Source organism: Bos grunniens, chromosome 18 (genome assembly GCF_055505025.1).
Source record: "Bos grunniens cultivar Pamir isolate PY7600 chromosome 18, Bosgru_T2T1.0, whole genome shotgun sequence".
NCBI classification, from domain to species: domain Eukaryota; kingdom Metazoa; phylum Chordata; class Mammalia; order Artiodactyla; family Bovidae; genus Bos; species Bos grunniens.
Genome location: NC_141182.1, coordinates 13,980,821 through 13,999,538, shown reverse-complemented (window position 1 = coordinate 13,999,538; position 18,718 = coordinate 13,980,821). Strand labels below are relative to the sequence as shown.

The 18,718-nt window shown below is 56.4% G+C and overlaps 1 protein-coding gene across 7 annotated transcripts in view; it reads right to left on the bottom strand.

The window, feature by feature from the left end:
* Positions 1 to 18,718, bottom strand: part of ZC3H18 (zinc finger CCCH-type containing 18) — a 42,919-nt gene that overhangs the window by 3,501 nt on the left and 20,700 nt on the right. For 3 of the 7 annotated variants that reach the window (XM_086350290.1, XM_086350293.1, XM_086350291.1), the window contains 11 exons: positions 18,432 to 18,580; positions 18,027 to 18,119; positions 17,223 to 17,380; positions 14,769 to 14,886; positions 13,569 to 13,831; positions 4,329 to 4,520; positions 3,090 to 3,215; positions 2,606 to 2,710; positions 1,494 to 1,637; positions 1,150 to 1,209; positions 41 to 201 (listed from right to left, as the gene is read on the bottom strand). In XM_086350290.1, the coding sequence (XP_086206416.1) occupies positions 41 to 201; positions 1,150 to 1,209; positions 1,494 to 1,637; positions 2,606 to 2,710; positions 3,090 to 3,215; positions 4,329 to 4,520; positions 13,569 to 13,831; positions 14,769 to 14,886; positions 17,223 to 17,380; positions 18,027 to 18,119; positions 18,432 to 18,580 (1,569 nt within the window). The remainder of the gene's footprint in view (positions 1 to 40; positions 202 to 1,149; positions 1,210 to 1,493; positions 1,638 to 2,605; positions 2,711 to 3,089; positions 3,216 to 4,328; positions 4,521 to 13,568; positions 13,832 to 14,768; positions 14,887 to 17,222; positions 17,381 to 18,026; positions 18,120 to 18,431; positions 18,581 to 18,718) is intronic. The other 4 variants (XM_086350292.1, XM_086350294.1, XM_086350296.1 and 1 more) reach the window with 3 other exon arrangements.

Genomic DNA, 18,718 nt, shown 5'->3' with positions numbered 1-18,718 from the left:
CTCTGGACCCCAAGGCCCAGCACACCTTGTGGGCACCTACCTTTCTCCTTCTTGGTCTGGGCTGGGGTGGGGGACCGCGAGCTAGCCGAGGACACGGGGCTGGCCAGGTCTGCGTACATGTCATCCGAGTCCACGCTGTGCGCTGAGCTGCTGCTTGATGTGGCACTGGACACCGAGGACACACTGCTCACGCTCAGCGATCTGCACACACAAACACGTCTGTGCCCACACGGTCCCGAACCCCAAGGGAGGCGAACCCACCAGCTTGACTCTTTAGGGGCTCTGGACAGTTTACAGGTGCCACCCAGTGAGGGGACGCCTACATGGCTGGGGCCAGGCCCTTGTGCTCATGGTGACCGTTCTGTTAGCTGGGCAGGGATGCACGACTGGGTGTGACCCACACACAACAGAGGGCAAGGAAGGGATGCAGGACGAGCAGACGCTGTGTCAGAGATGCCCCGAGGGGCTGGCTCAGGAGGCTTGAGACACGGATGGTCTCCTCAGTCAGGAGGCTTGAGACATGGATGGTCTCCTCGGTCCAGTCCCGTCACAACCCAGGCTATACGAGGGCTCCACTCCCTGAGAAAACCGCCCACCCCACGTCCTGAGCTCCAGCGGGGAAGGCAAAAGGCAGCCTTTTGTACGTAGTATTTTTGGCAGTGCTGGGTCTTCGCTGCCGCTCAAGGGCTTTTTCTAGTGGTGCACAGGTTCAGTTGCCCCGTGTCCCCTATGCTGGTGGGTGGGTTCCTAACCACTGAACCACCAGGGAAGCCCAGAGCCCTGCCTTCTTGAAAGTTAGACAGGTTGCAGACCTACTCGGAGAGATTCAGGCAAATGTGTATACCACATGCTGCCTACAAGTGAAACAGAAAATTGAATTCAAGGAATCTCAGGGCTAATCTGATACCATCTTCTTTTTAAACTAAATGACAGAATTCTCTTCTGCTTGTTCCTGTCTCAGATTTTTTCAATAGGCTGTCCCCCAGCTGCCTCGGCCTGCTCGTCCTTGCTGGAGCTCTGCGGAGCCGGAGGGCCAGCCTGAGGGAGGGGCCGCGCCCACCCGAGGTGGCCTCTGCAGGGTTTCCTGGACCCTGACTGCAGGCAGAGGCTGCCGGGATGGGATGGGGGCAGGAGAGATGTGACAACAACCTGGATCTGGAACTGGAGCCACTGTAGCTGCTGCCACTGCCGCTGCCGCTAACCGTGCGCCTGCAACACAACCAAGAGGCCGCGGCTCACGTTTCTGGGGCCTCAACACACGGCGCCCCCAAAGCCAGGGCTCAGGGACTGGCCACCGAAATCAGGTGGGACTCGGATTTCTTCTATAGAGGACTCCCTCTCAAAGTGAGTCAAACCACACCCCCACCAGCTCCCACTCCCCTGCCACCACCAGGAAGGGACTCCGCCGTCAAGCTCCTGGGACACCAAGGCTGGGAGACATGCCGAGTCCCTGGGAGCACCCCTCCCCCAGCTCTGGAAGGCGGGACACTCACCTCCTGGGGGGGCTCCTGGCCTGCCGCTCCCTCCTCCTGGCTTCCCGAGGGTCTCCGCCGGGCTTGGTGGGCTCGGGGGCAGTGGTGGTTTTGGGGGCCTGCGGTAGGGCTGGAGGAGGGGCTGGCTTCTTTAGCAGCTTCTCTCTGTCATGTGGGACACAGCGAGCTGAGACCCTGCTGGGCAGGCCTCAGCCCTGCTGGCCAACCTCGGGGAGTGGGTATCACACACACACACACTTCCCCTGCCCCCTGCCCCCTGCCCTGAGGCGTTGTTTCCTGCAGACCCCACCCCACACCAAGCATCACCTGCCTCTTCCTCAAAGGCAGAAGGAGGAAGATGGGGGCCATTGGGAGAGCTCTGGAGGAGAGCCCACCAGCCAGGCCACACTCCTTCAGTAATGGCACCCTGACCCCTGCCCTGCATGGCGGGGGCGGCGGCCCTCAGGGAAGGCTGGGTGTGCTCGTGTGTGGGGACCTTAGGCAGGCAGGAAAATGGCCCCAAAGCAGTTCTTCATTGTTGCATGGGGAAGATACCCTGCCAGTGTTGAGCGCCCTGAACACGTGTGGGCGAAGTTGCCGGTGGGACACAGCGTCTGGGTTACGGGCAGCTGCCCAGCGCGGTGGCAGGACTGCCCACACACAGCCCCACCTGTGAGGCTCGGGGCCGGGCCCGGCACTGCGCTGGGATCTCGCGGCCGATGGCACTGGAGAGGTGGCTGCAGTGTCTGGGATGGAGGCTTTACCCCAACACCATTCACTTTTTAACAGGGGGCTGCCTGAGGCCCCGGAGCTGACCCTGCTCAGGAGGAAGCCCTGCAGCAGGGTTGGGGCAGACCTGTGCAGGGACAGCCAGTGTCGGGGGCAGTGCTCCCTGACCCTGCATGCCAGTTGCCATGCGGTTCATGTGCCAAGTTCTAGACGCTTCTAACCTCTCCCTTCGACACGTCTGTTGAGAAGGACCAATGGCAGGAGCAGTGAAGAAAGTAAAGGATGACAGGGAGCCTGGCAGGGCCATGTCCCCAATGGAGAAGAAACGTGGCCCATGGCCTGAGGTCCAGAAATCGAAAGGCCAGGCCTGCCCCTCTTCCCCAGGGCCCATTGGCAGAACTCACCCTGCTTTCGTGGGAGGTGGAGCTGGCTCTCCCTTGGCTCTGGCAGGTCTGTGTGGGGAGGGCGTCGGGGATGGCGATGGGGATGAGGAGAAGGACCGGGACCTGCTGGGGAGCAGAGGTGTGAGGGGGGCACCCCACCGTCCACGCCCCGAAGGGCAACTACTCAGCCTGGGGTGGCTCGTGCTCATTTCCTGAAATGCACCTCTGGTGAAAGATGCTGGGGGCAGACAGCACCCCATCAGCTGTCATGGGGGAGCTGGCGGGGACGCTGCCGAGCATGGGGCTCTCGGACACAGCCTGGGGGAAGGATCAGCAGTGAAGAAAGTGTCCCTGACGTTGTGAGAACAGCTCAGACACGGCTCTGTCGTGGGTCCAGCGTCACCCACTGCTCACACAGGGCTGGCTATGGGTGAGCCCCACACCCTGGGATCGCCAGAACCCCCAGGTTCCTCAGCTGGGTTCCACACTTCTCCCCACAGCTCACCTGGACCGGCTGCCTGAGAATGAGCTGTGCCTGGAGGACCGGCTGGAGTAGGAGCTGTAGGACGAGGAGCGGGACCGGGAGCGGGACGAGCCGGAGCCGGAATAGGACGACGACCGTGAGGAGGACCTGGCCCGGGGAGAGCAGAGGTGAGGCGTCTTCCCCTGCCCTGCTAGCGCAGACGTGCCCCCGCTCACACAGACATGCGCCCTCTCACACAGACGCGCCCCCGCTCCCACAGACATGCCCCCTCTCACACAGACGCGCCCCCCGCTCCCACAGACATGCGCCCTCTCATACAGACGCACCCCCGCTCCCACAGACGCACCCCCGCTCCCACAGACATGCCCCCTCTCACACAGACGCACCCCCGCTCCCACAGACGCGCCCCCGCTCCCACAGACATGCCCCCTCTCACAAAGACGCACCCCCGCTCCCACAGACATGCGCCCTCTCACACAGACGCGCCCCCCGCTCCCACAGACATGTGCCCTCTCACACAGACGCGCCCCCGCTCCCACAGACATGCCCCCCCTCCCACAGACATGCCCCCCCTCACACAGACGCGCCCCTGCTCCCACAGACATGACCCCTCTCACAAAGACGCACCCCCGCTCATGCAGACACACCACCTAGGGGCACCTTGTGGACACTCTGCGGTCCAGCCCCCTTCTCGTGGGAGAGGTGCTCAGAAACCAAGATCTAGGTGCTAGGTATGCTCACTGTGAAGAGTGACACAGCTCCCAGGCCCTCGGACACAGAGCCAGGACATGTCCCCGTGAGTGCTGATGAGCGAGTCTGACCCAGGCAGATACACACGTGTGTATCTGCGTGTCCACCAGGGCAGGTAGTGGAAATGCTGAGTCCACAGACACCTCCAGCCTCCTCCCTCTTCAGGGAGTGCCCCCACTCTCACCGCCCACAGCGTCCTCGTTTGTGCAGACCTGGTGCACACACACACCTCAGAGCTGCCGACGTGAGCTCGCAGGAGATGGGTGAACTGACTGGACACCGGGTCAGGCTGCTCTTGGCTCTTCCGCCAGCAGTGCCTCTTCCCTCGCTGACCCTTGCCCAGGCCTGTGCTCCGCTCTGGGCTGCCTGCACCCTGGCTCACCTCACCGTTTATTCTGGGGTTCATGGAGGCCTCGCCTCAGTGCTAAGTGTCAGTCCTGTCAGCTGGCGATGCTCCAGAACCCGGCCTTGCTGAGAAGACACACACTCAGTCCTGCTGACCTCCCTTACCTGGAGGAATTGGAAGCAGAGGCCGACGAGGCTGATGTTTTTCGACGCCGTCGAGCGCGGCTAGGGGAGACTGACACCCCGAGTTTCTTCTTCGGAGACTTGGACCGGCGCCAGGGGTCCTTCCACTCGTCGGCTCTCTTCACCTGGGGTCCTGTGGACGCAGTCTCCTTCTTTGGCGGCTCAGCTTGACGGCTGAAATCACAGAGGGGTTAATAGGTCTGGGGCCACCTCCCACTAGACAACTCTGCCATTTGGTGAAAGAAACTGTGTGGGGGGAGAGACCAGGACCTACGGGCTCACTCCAGGGATGCCACACGCAAGGCAGCAGGCGCTGTCGACGGGAGACCGCCCCGGAACCGGACACGCGGGGCTCTCTCCACGAGCACTGTCTCACAGGGCCACGGGGGAGCTGGCCACCCAGCAGTGCCCCTCAGATCCCCACCCTGCCCACAGCACAGACGCTGGGCAGGGCGGGAGGAAGGGGCCCGTGTGTGTGCGCCCTAGAGACAGGCGCACGATGGCAGCACCGTCAGCACTTAGGATGCTAACGTGACTGAAGAAATCCTGGTTTTCAAGTGAGTTAGAAACTCTGTAAATATAAACCTCAGCCCTGGATACTTCCTTTGTTCCCAGGCAGGGCAAGTCAACAGTGTCAGAACAACCTGCCCCCACCACAGGTCACCACCAGTCGGAAACGCTCACAGCCGAGCCTGACAGGAGAGTGGGATCAGCTGAGTCCTGAGCGCATGAACAGGGGTGGGGGCCGGGCGGCAGGTCAACACCCAGAGCACAGGGTCCCAGACCAACAGCAGTTCAATACCAAGGTACCTGCTGGCCTCGTGACACATCGATCAGATAAAAATCACAGAAAGTGAAGCAGGGCAATAACCCCCGTCATCCGGCTCTCTTGGCACAGCCGTTCCTAGCGTGTCCGAGTGTCCCCTCTGCCTGTGTTCATTCTCCACCAAGGACCCTGCAGGTACAGCCAGGGCTGCTCGGAGACAGCCCCACCTGGAGTGGACCTGCCTGGCCACGGACAGCAGTGCTTCACCGTCAGGTGTCACATAACCTGGACGCTTCTCTACCGTTAGCTATTTCTGTGTTTTAAAACACAAACAATAAAGTCACCCTTTCTATTAAGTCTTTATGAATGCCTTGTCTTTTTGAGGGTAAATTTTTAAGATGTGGAATCAGGGGGCCGCAAGAGGCAACCTTTTAACAGGTTCTTGCTAAGTTATCAAATATTTTCCCTGGAAGTGAAAGCATTTCACACTGGGCTCAGCGTGGTGCTTGCCCCACACTCCCTGCCTGGGGACACTGGGGTCCCGTGTCACCAGGAGCACCACCGTGCCCAGAGAGGAGCACATCTGACTCCTGAGAGCTCTGCACACAGAGCGCTTCCGGGAGGCCACTTGGGGGTTCGGCCATGCCTGTGCTTGGCCAGTCTTCCAGGAAGCTCCTGGGGTATGACGATGGGAACTCCCTGCTGTCAGGTATTTTCCCAGGCTACCGGCTTCCGCTCACTGGCGCTGCTGACACTTGTTCCAAGTGTTATCAGCTTCGTTCAGGCTCACAGAGCCCTCTCCACCTGAGCCAGGCTGGCTTCTAGCTGACTGAGAGGCACTGTCTTTCTTCTTTAACCCCTCTCCTGCCCCTGCAGTGTGGTGTGCTGGCTGCCGCGCTCTGTGCGGGCCAGGGTGGGGGTGTGTGTGGATATTGTGAGCCTGGCACTTTCCCGCCCACAGGCAGGGAACCTGCTTTCCCTCCAGAAGGTGTGGGTGATGCCATCTCCAGGCACAGATTCTTCTTCAGAGGGGCTGTGCTCCCCCATTCATCTGTCTTTTCTTATTCCAGAATCTGATCTGCACACAGGACCACCACATCATGACAATTCCAGACATGCTAATTCTCAGAGGCTTCTGGAGTGTCCTGCCCATCTACCTAGAGAACAACTGTAGCAGCACTGTCAGCCCTGCCTGACCCGTGGGGCTCTGGATCAGAACCGTGTCGGACATATGAACAGGGTCCTGACACTTATTCCCACTTTCCATGAGTGCTAGCAAAACATCAGTTTTATTCACACAACATAAAACAATCACCGCCTGCTGATATCTTCAGAACTTTTCAATTAGTCTATCCACCAATGCCATGCCAACTATCTGCTAAGAGCCCCCACCAGGAACAACATCCAGCATTTAAAACCACCCTAAGGACACTGAATGGAGGCATAAAACCCTGTAACTCGGCCTCCACATGCTGAGCCACTGCCCCACTGGCTCCAAGCGTGTCCTCCTGGAAGTGAGTCCAGGAAGGAAGTGAAACCCGCGTGCTGACTTGTGCCAGTCCCAGGCCATCCCAGGCTGCTTTCACCTTTACACTTCCTGTGTTGTTCTCATTCTGAAAAGACAACAGCAAAGGAAACACCTTGGTCACTGGTATTTTCATGAGTCATCAAAATGGCCCAGCTCTGTCAACCTGTGGCTCTTCCAATACAGGGAGAGAGAAACAGCTGGGCACCGAAGGCGTGTGTGATTCACACTGGAGCCGTGTGAGTACTAAGGGCTGTGCGTCAGCAACAGGGAAGCAAAAGAACGCTGGACCCTCTCCCCTCGCAGAACACAGCACCCATGGCCAGACAGGTGGCCGCGCAGCCCCCCAACCTCTGAAAGGCAAGGCTTCCTCACTCTGGCTGCAGTAAGATGGTCTGGCTATCTTATGAGCGCCAGAACCAGACCTGGAAGCATCCCTTGAGCTCCACATCTCCGGCTAGTGTCATGGACGGGCCAGAGCTGGCCTTGCATTGACTGAGCTGAAGGCCCATGACACTTTCCTTTAGCTCGACAACGAGCCCAGGACACTCGGGAACCCATTCTCCAAGTCCGCCCGTGTTCCCCAAAATGTGGGAAACCGGGCTCCTGATTTTAATTAGTATGAAGAAAACTATTTTTATTTCTTACTTCGTTTCTACAGTGACTCACCATGACAAATTACCTGGTGTGTTACATGTTAAGGGTGTAAAATTTCCTTTAAAAATGTATTTAAGTTTAAAAGGTGGAAGTTTTTTTTTTAATCCCATGAAGGTTTTTTGACCACAGCACGCAATTTGTGGGGTCTTAGTTCCCTAGCCAGGGACTGAACGTGGGTGCTTGGTGGTGACAGCATGGACTCTTAACCACTGGGCTACCATGGAATTCCTGGGAAATATCTTAAAATATGAATCAATAGTGTAGGTGGTACCTGGATACAGAAAATCATGCAGGTGGAACACCTGTGGGACAGGGAGGGCACTTTGCAGACCAAAGTGGGATGTGAATGAGCCAGCTGGGCCCCAAATCGCCTCCCCCGACTGGGGTCTCAAAACCAGGGAGAAGTTTACAAACTATAAACAATCATTTTAAAGACAGATGTTTTGGGAAGAAGGACTGGATGAACAATCAAGAGAGTTCATTCACAATACTGACTGGGGAAGCTGTCCCTAGACTACTGGGGAAGGGCAGGGGCACCAGGCAGGCCTGCGCTGTCAGGCTTTGGGGAACAGGGACAGAGCATGGGGCCGAGTTGGCTCCCGACATGCAGCTACTGCCTGGGCTATCCTGCTCTCCGACAACACCAAGGAGAGCGGAAAGAGACCTGGGAAACCAGGCAGCCGCAACAGCAACTACATGGGGACGCAGGACGGCAGGCACACTGGGCTCTTCCCACAGGCCACCCGCCCACAGGAAGCTGGGGCCACACGGGAGGAAACCTGCGTGCGCTGGGACAGCTGGGAGGAGGACAGCCGTCAGCCATGCTGGCACTGAAAGCTGACAGAACAGATTCGGCATTTGCATAAGCCCTCTGAACAGAGAGGAGGAAACACCTTCCCATCTCTGAGCAGCCCTCCCCCTGGCCAAAGCCACGAGCAGTCTTATCTGCCAGGCTCCTGAGCCTTTATTAAGGCCACACGAGAGGGACACTGAGGAGCAAAGGGCCTGAGTCCCCTTGAGACACCAGGGCAGAGGTGTGAGGCGCGGCGGTCACAGTCGGGGTGCCTGAAAACCCTTGAGCAGCGGCCTAGCTTGAGGTCAAAGACAAGAAAAGATAAAAAGGAGGAAGGTTCTCTTTTAAGATGGAAGGGTGATGAGCTCAGAGAGACGCGCAGACAGCGAATGGGCAGCACGTCAGTGGGTTTACCCACTGCACTCGCTCACGCCTCCCGCGGGCCCTTCCCCACGAGTTGCTCACCTCCAAACTCTGGACAAGGTCACCCTGGGTCCCCGTGGACATGGAGCCGGCTCCCAGGATGGTCCCCAGGATGCCATGAGCCTGAACAACCTGCCCAGCAGCCTCCTCCAGGCCAGCAGCTCCCAGGGACCCATGCACAGACGAGCAGGGAGCAAACAGGCCCCCCGACTCCCCCCACAGGGGCCTGGGACGGTGAGGGCAGTTCCCAGGGAGGGGCATCTGGGACCACAGACCCATCGCTTTATTCCTCAGACTTGAAAACAAATTTTGACTCCACCTCGACGTTGGACTTTTAATTTCTGGGTGGGGCCTTGAAGACTTTGTTTCCACAGCGAGGCCCATCGTTCCCAAGCCCACTAATGCTGAGGAGCAGCATTAGTCTGGGGTGGCCCTGAGGCCCAGCGCGCTCCCACCGTGGAGGGCAGTCATAGCCTGACTGCTCTTGTGACCTCATGCATTGACGCAGTTCCCACCAAGGCCGCTTGTAGGCACTCGGGTCAGAACTTGAGAGAGACCACAAGTCTCTCCATTTTTGGGCAAACTCTGTGCATCAGTCAAGAAGTTAGAACACAGGATCCACACAGATCCACTTTTCCTTGAGAATGCCCTGGGCATAACTTTCCCAGAGGAGGAAGCAAGCCATGACTGGGAAAGAGGAATGAGATGAGAAAGATAAACAAGGTTCCTTAGCTCCCAGGAAGTGTGTCTCCTGCTAGCAGAAAGTCCGAGCTGGGATCAAACTCCTTAAGTGCAAGGATGGAGCCAGTGCGGAACGGGAGGCCCCTGTGGCCTGGCCAACACGGCAGTTGTCTGGGTTTGAGAGCCTGGAACCCTCGGTGTTATTTAGCAAAGGCGGGGAACACCACCATGGGATCCCATGAATTCCACAAGTAAGACAGATGGCACTGAAGGTGGAGCTGCCACGGCAAGAGGTGAGGTGCTCGAGGAAACAGGGAGGGAAAGGCCACCGAAAGCAGAGGGGGACCTGATGTGTCCCACGGAAGTCAGAGGAGACCTGAGTGGCCATCACCCTCGGCCAAGCACCAGTCTGAGCCAGACGGAGAGCGTGGGCCGTGGCTTGGTCAACTGAACAGTAACCTCCATGCTCCCAGGGCCTTGAGACTCCCGGGTGGGCGCACTTGAGCAGGTCACCTCTCTGGCATCCAGGTGACAGTCGCCAGGCCATGGGGAGTGTGAGGAAGTGGGAACAGCACTGCCTCATGAAGAACCCTGGTCCCTAGGCGATGAGAAGCTGGGCATTTCAACCCCAAGGGACCCCAAACCTCTCACTGCACTCGAATGCTCAGTAAACAGCTTTGAAGATAACAGGCAGTCTGGGCGAGTCCTCGGGAAGGTCCCGGTTACTATTTGTGTCTGGAATGACATTCATCCACCTGTCTGAGAACATCCTCCTTTCTGTGGCGCCCTACCCACAGAACACACCTGCCGGCCTGGCTGGGAGAAAGTTTCATGGAAGTGCTCCTCCGTCACAGCGATCCTCTCACAGAACTGGCTATAGGCTCTGCTCTAAAAACAGCCCAGTTATAGAAGTGGGCAAGATGCTTGGAAAGGCCCAATCACGAAGGTAAGCCTCAATGAAGGTGGGGGTGCCGACTCCAAATGAGCAACACGGGGGCTGGCCCGGAGGCCTGCAGAAGCGCCAACAGGCGGTCCCTGTGGCAGCCGCTCCACAGGAGGCAGCTCGGGCAGGTGAGGCGGGGGGTGAGGGGGACCCGGCCCGGCAGAGCCAGGACCCACCCTGCTGTGTGCTGCTAGCCCCCTTCCGGCCACAAGCTGGGTTTTGGGAGCTCTCACTGGTCGTGGATATGAGGGAAGATCCAGCGCCACACCCAATGGCATCCTCTTCTCCCACGTGTGGAACCTTCCCCGACAGACGCCGCCCTGTCCACAGCCCGCACGCAGCAGCAAAAGCTATGCCTTTTCCTCTCTCAGGTGTGTGCCGCTGCGTGCTCAGTCACGTCCAACTCTCTGTGGCCCCATGAGCTGTAGCCCACCAGGCTCCTCTGTCTATGGGATCTCCAGGCAAGAATACCGGAGTGGCGTGCCATTTCCTCCTCCAAGGGATCTTCCCGACCCAGGGGTCAAACCCGCACCTCTTGTGTCTCCTGCATGGGCAGGCAGATTCTTTACCACTGGGCAAGCTGGGAAGCCACCACGTTCTCTACATCCAGCTGCTGACGAAAAACTGCCAACCTGTTAAAGGCTAAGCAAACAAACCCTTCCATAAAAGGGAGGTCATGTAAAGGAATTACGGCAGGGAGCCTGGCCACCTCCTGACACAGTGGTCACACCAGCTTGGGCTGATCAAAAGAAAGGAAACAGGAGACTGTGTTGGAAATTCTGCTCTGGTGAAACCCCACCCTTCAGGCTGGTGGCAGGGCTGGTGGGGCCCCAGCCAGGGTGATCAAAGATGAAATTCAAGACTTCCAAGACCAGTGAGCCAGGCTGAACTGAGGCCAAGCGATGGAATGTGCCCCTCTACTGAGGGCAGCAGGGGGTCCGCAGGAGAAGAACTGAGCCCAAAGAAGGGAAGTGAACCAGGTCAGAGGCCGGCAGCAGAGCACACCAGCCCATGACAAAAGCTGCCTCTGATTTGAGGAGGAATTCACAAAGTTCCCTGAACCCTGACCCTCTAGTTCAGCTGTGCTGTCGCTGAGCCCTTCCTCATAGGAGACCCTGTCGCTGTGCAGACATCAGATCTGGCGGCTGCTCTCAGTGCTCCACTGCTGGGGGCCAGGCCAAGACTTGCCACTGCCTTCAAGAAACCCTCCTTGTGGGTCTGATGTCCCTAGACTTCCCCATGGAGAGTGAACACAGGCATCTGTCCATGAGCTATAGGTAGTCTCTGACTTATGATGGCTAGACTTTTACAACAGTGGAAAGCGGCATGCCTTCAGGAGAAGCTGTGCTTTGAATTTTGCATTTTGATCTTTCCTGGGCAGTGAGCCACAGCTCCTCCTCATGGTCACCCACATGTCCACAGGGCAGACGAGCTCTTCTGGAACCAGGAAATCCTTTAGCTTTCCACCTTAGTACAACTTTCCATAAGCCTCATGAAAGATTCCACACTTTACACTGTTCAGTAGATCAGATGCATTTTTAACGTACAATGGGTCTTTCGAGACAAGACTCCTCCTAAGTTGGGTAGGCCCTGGGGTCACACACAGACTAACTCCTGGCGCCCCCCTGTGCCGGGCCCTGAGACTGCAGTGCCCTGTCAGGGTTCCACTCTACAAAGACCACAGAGGACAATAGGTAAGCAAGTACTATGAAGTCAGAAGGAGATAAGAGGTGTTAGGACAATAAATAAAGCAGGAATGGGGGTGGGGTGGGGGCAGACCTCTTTGAGTAGCAGGTAAAGCCCAGAGGCAGGGGAATGGCAGAGCAAAGATGGAGGTGAGCCTGGCCAGAGGAGGCAGAGGCTGGCCAGCGATGTGGACAGAAGGCAGTGTCTACCAAAAAGGGGCTTCAAAGGGCCCCACAACAGAAAAATTAAAGAAAGAACTCTTTCAATACATCTAAAATATGATTTACTCTGAATGTTCTGAAAATATATCACTTTGCCCAACATTAGGAAAAAACAGCAAATTCAGGGAGGTCAGTTCACTATCACCTAAAGAACGAGAATAGAACCCATACTTAACAAAAGACGAGAATGAAAGACTATATGGTCCTGACGTTTACTTTCAGAAACACAGGACAGGACTCTGTTCAATGGCAAGGACAAGAATCAGGGATAAGAGTCTGGCTTTTCCACCAAAAACTGTTAGAACTAATGAACGAGATTCAGTGCAAATGCAGGATACAAAATCAATGTACAAAAAACAGTTGTGTTTTTATACACTAACAACTACATAAAAAATAAATAATCCTATTTATAATAGAAAATAATAAAATATTTAGAAATAAATTAAATCATAAGACACTGATGAAAGGAACTGAAGAAGACACAAAACACTGAAACACACACCAAGCTCATTAAATCAGAAAAATATGGTTACAACGTCTGTGCCACCCACACCAATCTACAGATCCAGTGCTGTTGCTGCTGCTAAGTCGCTTCAGTCGTGTCCGACCCTGCGACCCCAGAGATGGCAGCCCACCAGGCTCCTCCGTCCCTGGGATTCTCCAGGCAAGAACACTGGAGTGGGTTGCTATTTCCTTCTCCAATGCATGAAAGTGAAAAGTGAAAGTGAAGTTGCTCAGTCATGTCTGACTCCTAGCGACCCCATGGACTGCAGCCCACCAGGCTCCTCTGTCCATGGATTTTCCAGGCAAGAGTACTGGAGTGGGGTGCCACTGCCTTCTCCACAGATCCAGTGCAGTCCTAACCAAAGTTCCAATGGCATTTTTCATACAACAGAAAAAACCACCCTAGAGTTTTGTACGGCACCACAAAGGACTTGAAATAGCCAAAGCAATCCTGAGAAAGAACAGAGCAGGAGGCACCGCACCTCCTGATTAAAGCTGTGCTAAAAGCTGTAGTAATCAAAGCAGTGTGGCACCGGTGTCAAAACAGAAGCACAGATGTAAGCAGGAGGCAGAGGCCAGAAACAAAGCCCTTTATATCCACGCAACTAATATTTGCCAAGGGAGCTAAAAACACTCAACGGGGAAAACTGGACAGTCACATGCAAAAGAAATTAGACCCTATCGTAAACCACTAATAAAAGCTACCTTGAAATGGATTAAAAAAGATGTGAGATGGGAAACCACACAACTCTTAGAAGAAAACAGAGGGCAAAAGCTTCATGATATGGGTCTTAGCAATGTTAGATATATGATGTCTAAAGCACAAACAGCAAATGCAAAAATAAACCTGCGGGACTGCATCTAACTAGAAAGCTTCTGCACAACCAAAGGAGGGGTCCAGACAGCGCGGGGAGGCCAGCCCTCTACCTGGGTGCGCAGCCCGGCTCCGCAGAGCGCCGCACGGGGGCTGCCGCCCCTCCCGCAGCCCTCCCGCTCCCAGGCGCCGGAAGGCTCGGTTCCTACCTGGGTGGCTGCGGGGAGCGGGCCTTGGGCTTCTCCTTGTCCTTCTCGCGCTCCTTGTCGCGGTCGCGGTGCTGCCTGTCCTTTTCGTCCCGCTTGGCGCGCTCGCGCTCCCACTCCTCCTTCCGCCTCTGCCGCTCCTTGTCCCGCTCGCGCTCCCGCTCGCGCTCGCGCTCCCGCTGACGCCGCTCCCGCTCCCGGTCCCGCTCGCGCTCGCGCTCCCGCTCGCGCTGTCTGTTCTCCCGCTCCCGTTCTCGCTCTCTTTCCTTCGTGGAAAAGCCAAACACACCCACACGCGGAATCAGACCCTCAGAAGGGGAGGCGTGGGCAGGACGCGAGAGCGGGTGGAGGAGACAGAACACCTGGGTGGGGGTCTCGTTTCTGCGCCAGAAATGGACTTGAGGCCACATGGGGGGCCCGCAAAGCAGGCTCTCCAGCATCAGCACCAGGTCTGTGGGCCTGGCAGGCCTCCTGGACCTCAGCTCCTGTCTCGAGAGGTAGACACCAAGGTTGTGCACAGGCAACCCAGCCTGGGGCTCAGGGGACCCAAGCAGGCCCCGCACCCTCTGAGGCTGCCCTGGCTGGTGGGAGGCACCTACAGCCCTGTGGCCCGGCCCCAGTGAGTGAGGAGTCTGCTCTAACCGCCGGGGGAAGGGGCACAGCAGGGCAAGCAGCCAGGTCCTCTTCTCGCACAGGCTCACCGTCTGATGGGGTCCCCAACCAGTCACTCCCCTTTGGCCCTAAAAACTCAGGACTGTCACTTAAGTTGTGGCACAGAAACCGCTAACCTGCTTCTAATGACCTCTTCCAAGCGGCAGCTTCGCGTCAGAGGCACAGGGTCAGGGTCTCAGAGGGTGAAGCACATATATTCATAAACCTACCACATCTAGGGAAGTGCCGACAGGAATGGCCACGACCCACCAAGGGTGGTCCTGAGCCTGAGAGAGGCACACCCCCTGCTGCTGGCATTGCTCACCCACCCCGAGGCTCCGGTGAAAACAGAGCCAGAGCACAGACCAGCTCAGGGAAGGAGCTGTTCCGTTCACCACAAGGTCCGTTCACGGAGCAGAATCCGTTCTGCACAGATGGTCAACTGGGACTTGAAATCAGTACGCCACGCTCATGCAATTCAGCCCATATAAAGCCCTATAAATGAAAACGGGTGATTGAAAGGGTCCACCAGTGAAGTGCCAACCTACACACCCGGTAGTTATGGTACGGCTCGGCCTCTGTGTACTGCACCCGGAAGTTCTCATACTGCCCGCCACGCCAGAAGCGCTCTATCTCATAGTCGTAGTAAGGGTCTGCATAAGGCTCAAGTCTGAAAAAGAGCAGTAAAAGTCAAGCTTATCACTTAGGAACGTTAATGCAAATACATTACATAAAATAGTTGCCAGGATTTAGACACGTTAAAAAAAAAAAAGAGAAAGACTGCAAGGCTGAGTCAATATTAGAAACTGAATATACTAAACAAAATCACAGACCTACAGAGAAATCAAAGGATAACACCTACAGATGGTGAAAACGATTGTGACAAAAACCCAACCCCTTCCCAATGAGAGGAGGAAATGACACTTTCTTAATGTGATAGATACTGATGTTTATACACTGAAGAATTAAAGCCAGCACCTTATTCACTGGAAACAGGGAGGTGTTCCCATTAAGATCCCAATGGGCAAGGAAGGCCAGTGCCTCTGAGACAACCCAGTGTGCTGGGGGCACCACCGCAACCAGACTCCAGGAGCCCCCAAGCCATCTCAATGTGCAAATTAAATGACACCATATGTGAAAGCCATGACATGATGGTGAAGCCAATTCAAGCGGCAAGAAGAGCCCAGTAAGGCACATAGATAATTCTAGACAATAGCCAGTGAGGAGGGTAGAGAAAACCCCATTTAACCAGCAAGGAAGGAGACATACTGAGGAACAAGGTAACAATACATTTAACCAGAAACACGCAGAACCTACTTGAGGAAAACTTCAACACTCTCGACAGACACAAAAGCACAGGTGAATAAGATCACATCCCTCATCTTCGCAAAGGAAAACTGACCATCACCAAGAAGTCAGTTAATTTACAAATCCCTTCATTAATTTATAAATTTAGGGCAATCTCAGTAAAAATGCTGACAAGGTTCTTCATGTGGGTAGACAACTGATCCTCAGGTTCACGTGGACACAAGACATGCAAGACCAGCCAAGAAACCCTGGGAAGGATAAGATACACCCTCTGTGTGATTTTCCTGGTGTCCAGGGGTTAGTACACCACGCTTCCCCTGCAGGGGGTAACGGGTTCAATCCCTAGTCGGGGAACTAAGATTCCTCATGCCACGTGGCACAGCCAAAAATTAGGGGGGAAAAAAAGACACCCTCTGAGACCTCACAACATCACAGATGGGCCAGGTCATGAAGAAACAGATCCAAGGAATAAAACAGGAGGTCTGGGCGCAGACCCTGGTGTGGGTGACAGAGGTGGACCTTCAGCCATGGGGACAGGATGCTCCTATGCCCTGGAAGAGGAGGGCCCTCCTCACACACCGACCCAGAGGACCTGCACGGGGCCTGGAGCCCAGGAGTGTGTGTGTGTGTGTGTGCGCACAAACACATGCGTGTGTGAGAAGGGGATGGTCACCCAACAGCAGCTGGGCCCTCAAGCTTCTTTCAGGGATTCTTGGCTCCAGACTAACCCTTCCCGTTGGGTAAACTAGTAGGAGAAACAGAGGTGCCCAGAGCTCAGAGAGGCCCATGGCCCCCTCCAGCCTGCACTGCCTCCACAAAGCCTCCGGTGGCTACTTTCTAGGGCATCTCCCCCCACACTCCTGGGGCCCTGGTGGGGTGAACCCGGGGCTGTGCTGCTAGGTGACAGCCCTGTTCGCTCCCAATAGCCAGACAGCTTCCACACCCTCCAGCCTCAGGCCTAGACGGGCGGCTGTGGCAGTGACTGTGGAAACACAGAGCTGATCCCACAGCCTTTCTCTGTGCCCCTGACTGTTGTTTTAGCCGGAAACCAGGGCTGTGCTTTCCAGTAGGAAGGCCCCTCGCATGGTGTTGCTGTGAGACCAGGGGGCTGCTGAAGCCGCCTGCTGGGGAGAGACCTGGCCCGCCCTGCCTGAAGCTGAGCAGGCTGAGTACGGAGTAGGTGCTGGGGCCCGGGTTGTGTGGGGGCACCACACAGCTCCTCAAGGGCTGACGGGGGTCTCAGCCACATGTGCTTCTGCAATCTATTTAAAAGGCCCATGATAAAATGTCTGGAAGCAACAGTGAAGAAACCTGCCACACTCCTGGGTTTTGGGACAAATTTTACAGCTTCTCCTGGTTCCTAGGGAGCCTGGGGGAAGGTGGGAGAGACCTGGGGCCCAGGGGCTTTAGGAACAGCTGTAAACCCCCTCAGAGTTCATAGGAACCCCAATGGATGTGAGCCCTCTACAGTCCCAAGGCCCTGGCATGGCACTCAAACATACCCTCTCAGAAGAAAAACAAGGAAAGTCAGCTGCAAACTGTCTGCAGCACCTCAAGAAGGCCATTCTCAGCCCAGGGGTGTGGACAGGACCCCAGGCCCTGGGAACCTCTGTGCTGCTGCTCCCCAGAGCCTGGGCCCCACCCAGCCGGGGACGCTGAGCTCTCAACGGGGGAAGCAGAGGCAGAACCACTCCTTACGCTGTGTCTCTGACATCTCTCGTGATCCGATAGTTCCAGTCTCGGAAAACTTCATTTTCTTTGTCAAACTCTCGCTCATCTTCACCAATGGTCACTGTAAACCTTTTCTCTTCAAAATCAGGCTCCTGTTCTTTTCGAATGGTTGCTTTTTTCAAAACCTACCATTGTAAAAAGAGAAGCCAACACTGTTACTGCTAAGGAAACACAGGGTGTCCTATCCTGACTGACCCCTGATGCCTGGGCTGGCATGCCAGAGGAGCATGACCAAGCGCCCAGTAGGGATCTGCTGAAGCTCTGTGCTGGGAGGCACACGGGACCCCACAAGGGCCCCATCCCTGGAGGCCCAGCACACCCTGCACTCAGCTCACCTATGTCTGACTTCCTGTTCCTAGTCCTGGCCTTGAACTGGGGGCTCCAGACATGCACTCAGTGAGGGGGCAAGGGAAGGTTCTCTAGGCAGGAGAGGCACCCAGAGTGGGGCGGAGCTCGGGGAGTGGGCGGGAACGGCTCTGCTTTAGCCGGTCATTTCCCTGAAGGGAAGGCCCAGAGCCAAGCGGGGTAAGCCTGGGCACCGGGAGCCAGGTGCCAGGTACCAGGTGTGGCTGAGGATGAGGGAGAAGGGGGAGGTGGGTGAACACTGTGCTTCCCCAGGAAAGATGGCTTCTCCAGATCCAGAGGCCACAGGGGAAGCGGCATGGCCCCGGCCTCTGGATGACCCAGCAGCCTCGGAGAGGCAGAAACGCTGGCTTTGTGCGAGGACCACCACTAGTGCTTTCCTTCGCAGGCTTTCCGCTGGTCTGTTACCTCCTTTGCGTGCCGGAGTCCTCGTTCCCAGGCACTCTCTGTGGGGGGTTCTGGAGGGGGTGGAGGCAAAATTTCATCTACTACAGGCCCGCCCTATAAGAAACAGTAAGCAAAAAGTTACAACAGGAAGCAAAACTTAGAAATGCGGGAGCAAAAATATCAAGTGAAACCCCAGCGGGTCCTGCCTGCTCTCCTCTCCCACCCTCCCTCCCTTGACTGGCTGCCCCAAGCCTATGGTGGCCTCTAGCTGGGGACAACCAGGGGGTTGGAAGGGAGCTCTGGCCTCCGTGGCAGCCTAGAAATGTCTTACACACAAGATGTATTCATGTCTTTGAGCTGGAACATCACAAACAGAGTTTAGATGTGATCTGCCAGCAAGGAATGGCGTTCATGGTGTTCACATACCCATGGGTTGGCAGGCATCAGGGGGTGCGGTCCGAGCGGCGGGGCCCCATTGGGGGGGAAGGGCTCGGCCTTGGTGATGAGGGAGTAGTTGCCCTTGTCGTTGACCCCAGGGTGTATGAACCTGCAGTTCATGCCCCAGGTGCAGTTCCCTGTGGAAACAAGAGGCAGGTCGGGGGGCCTGGCCCATGTGCACAGCTCAGCTCCCCCTGCTCCACTGGCGACCGGCACGACACCCAGGCAGCGGGCCGAGCACAGCCCTGTCCATCCCACGAGACCATGCAGGCAGG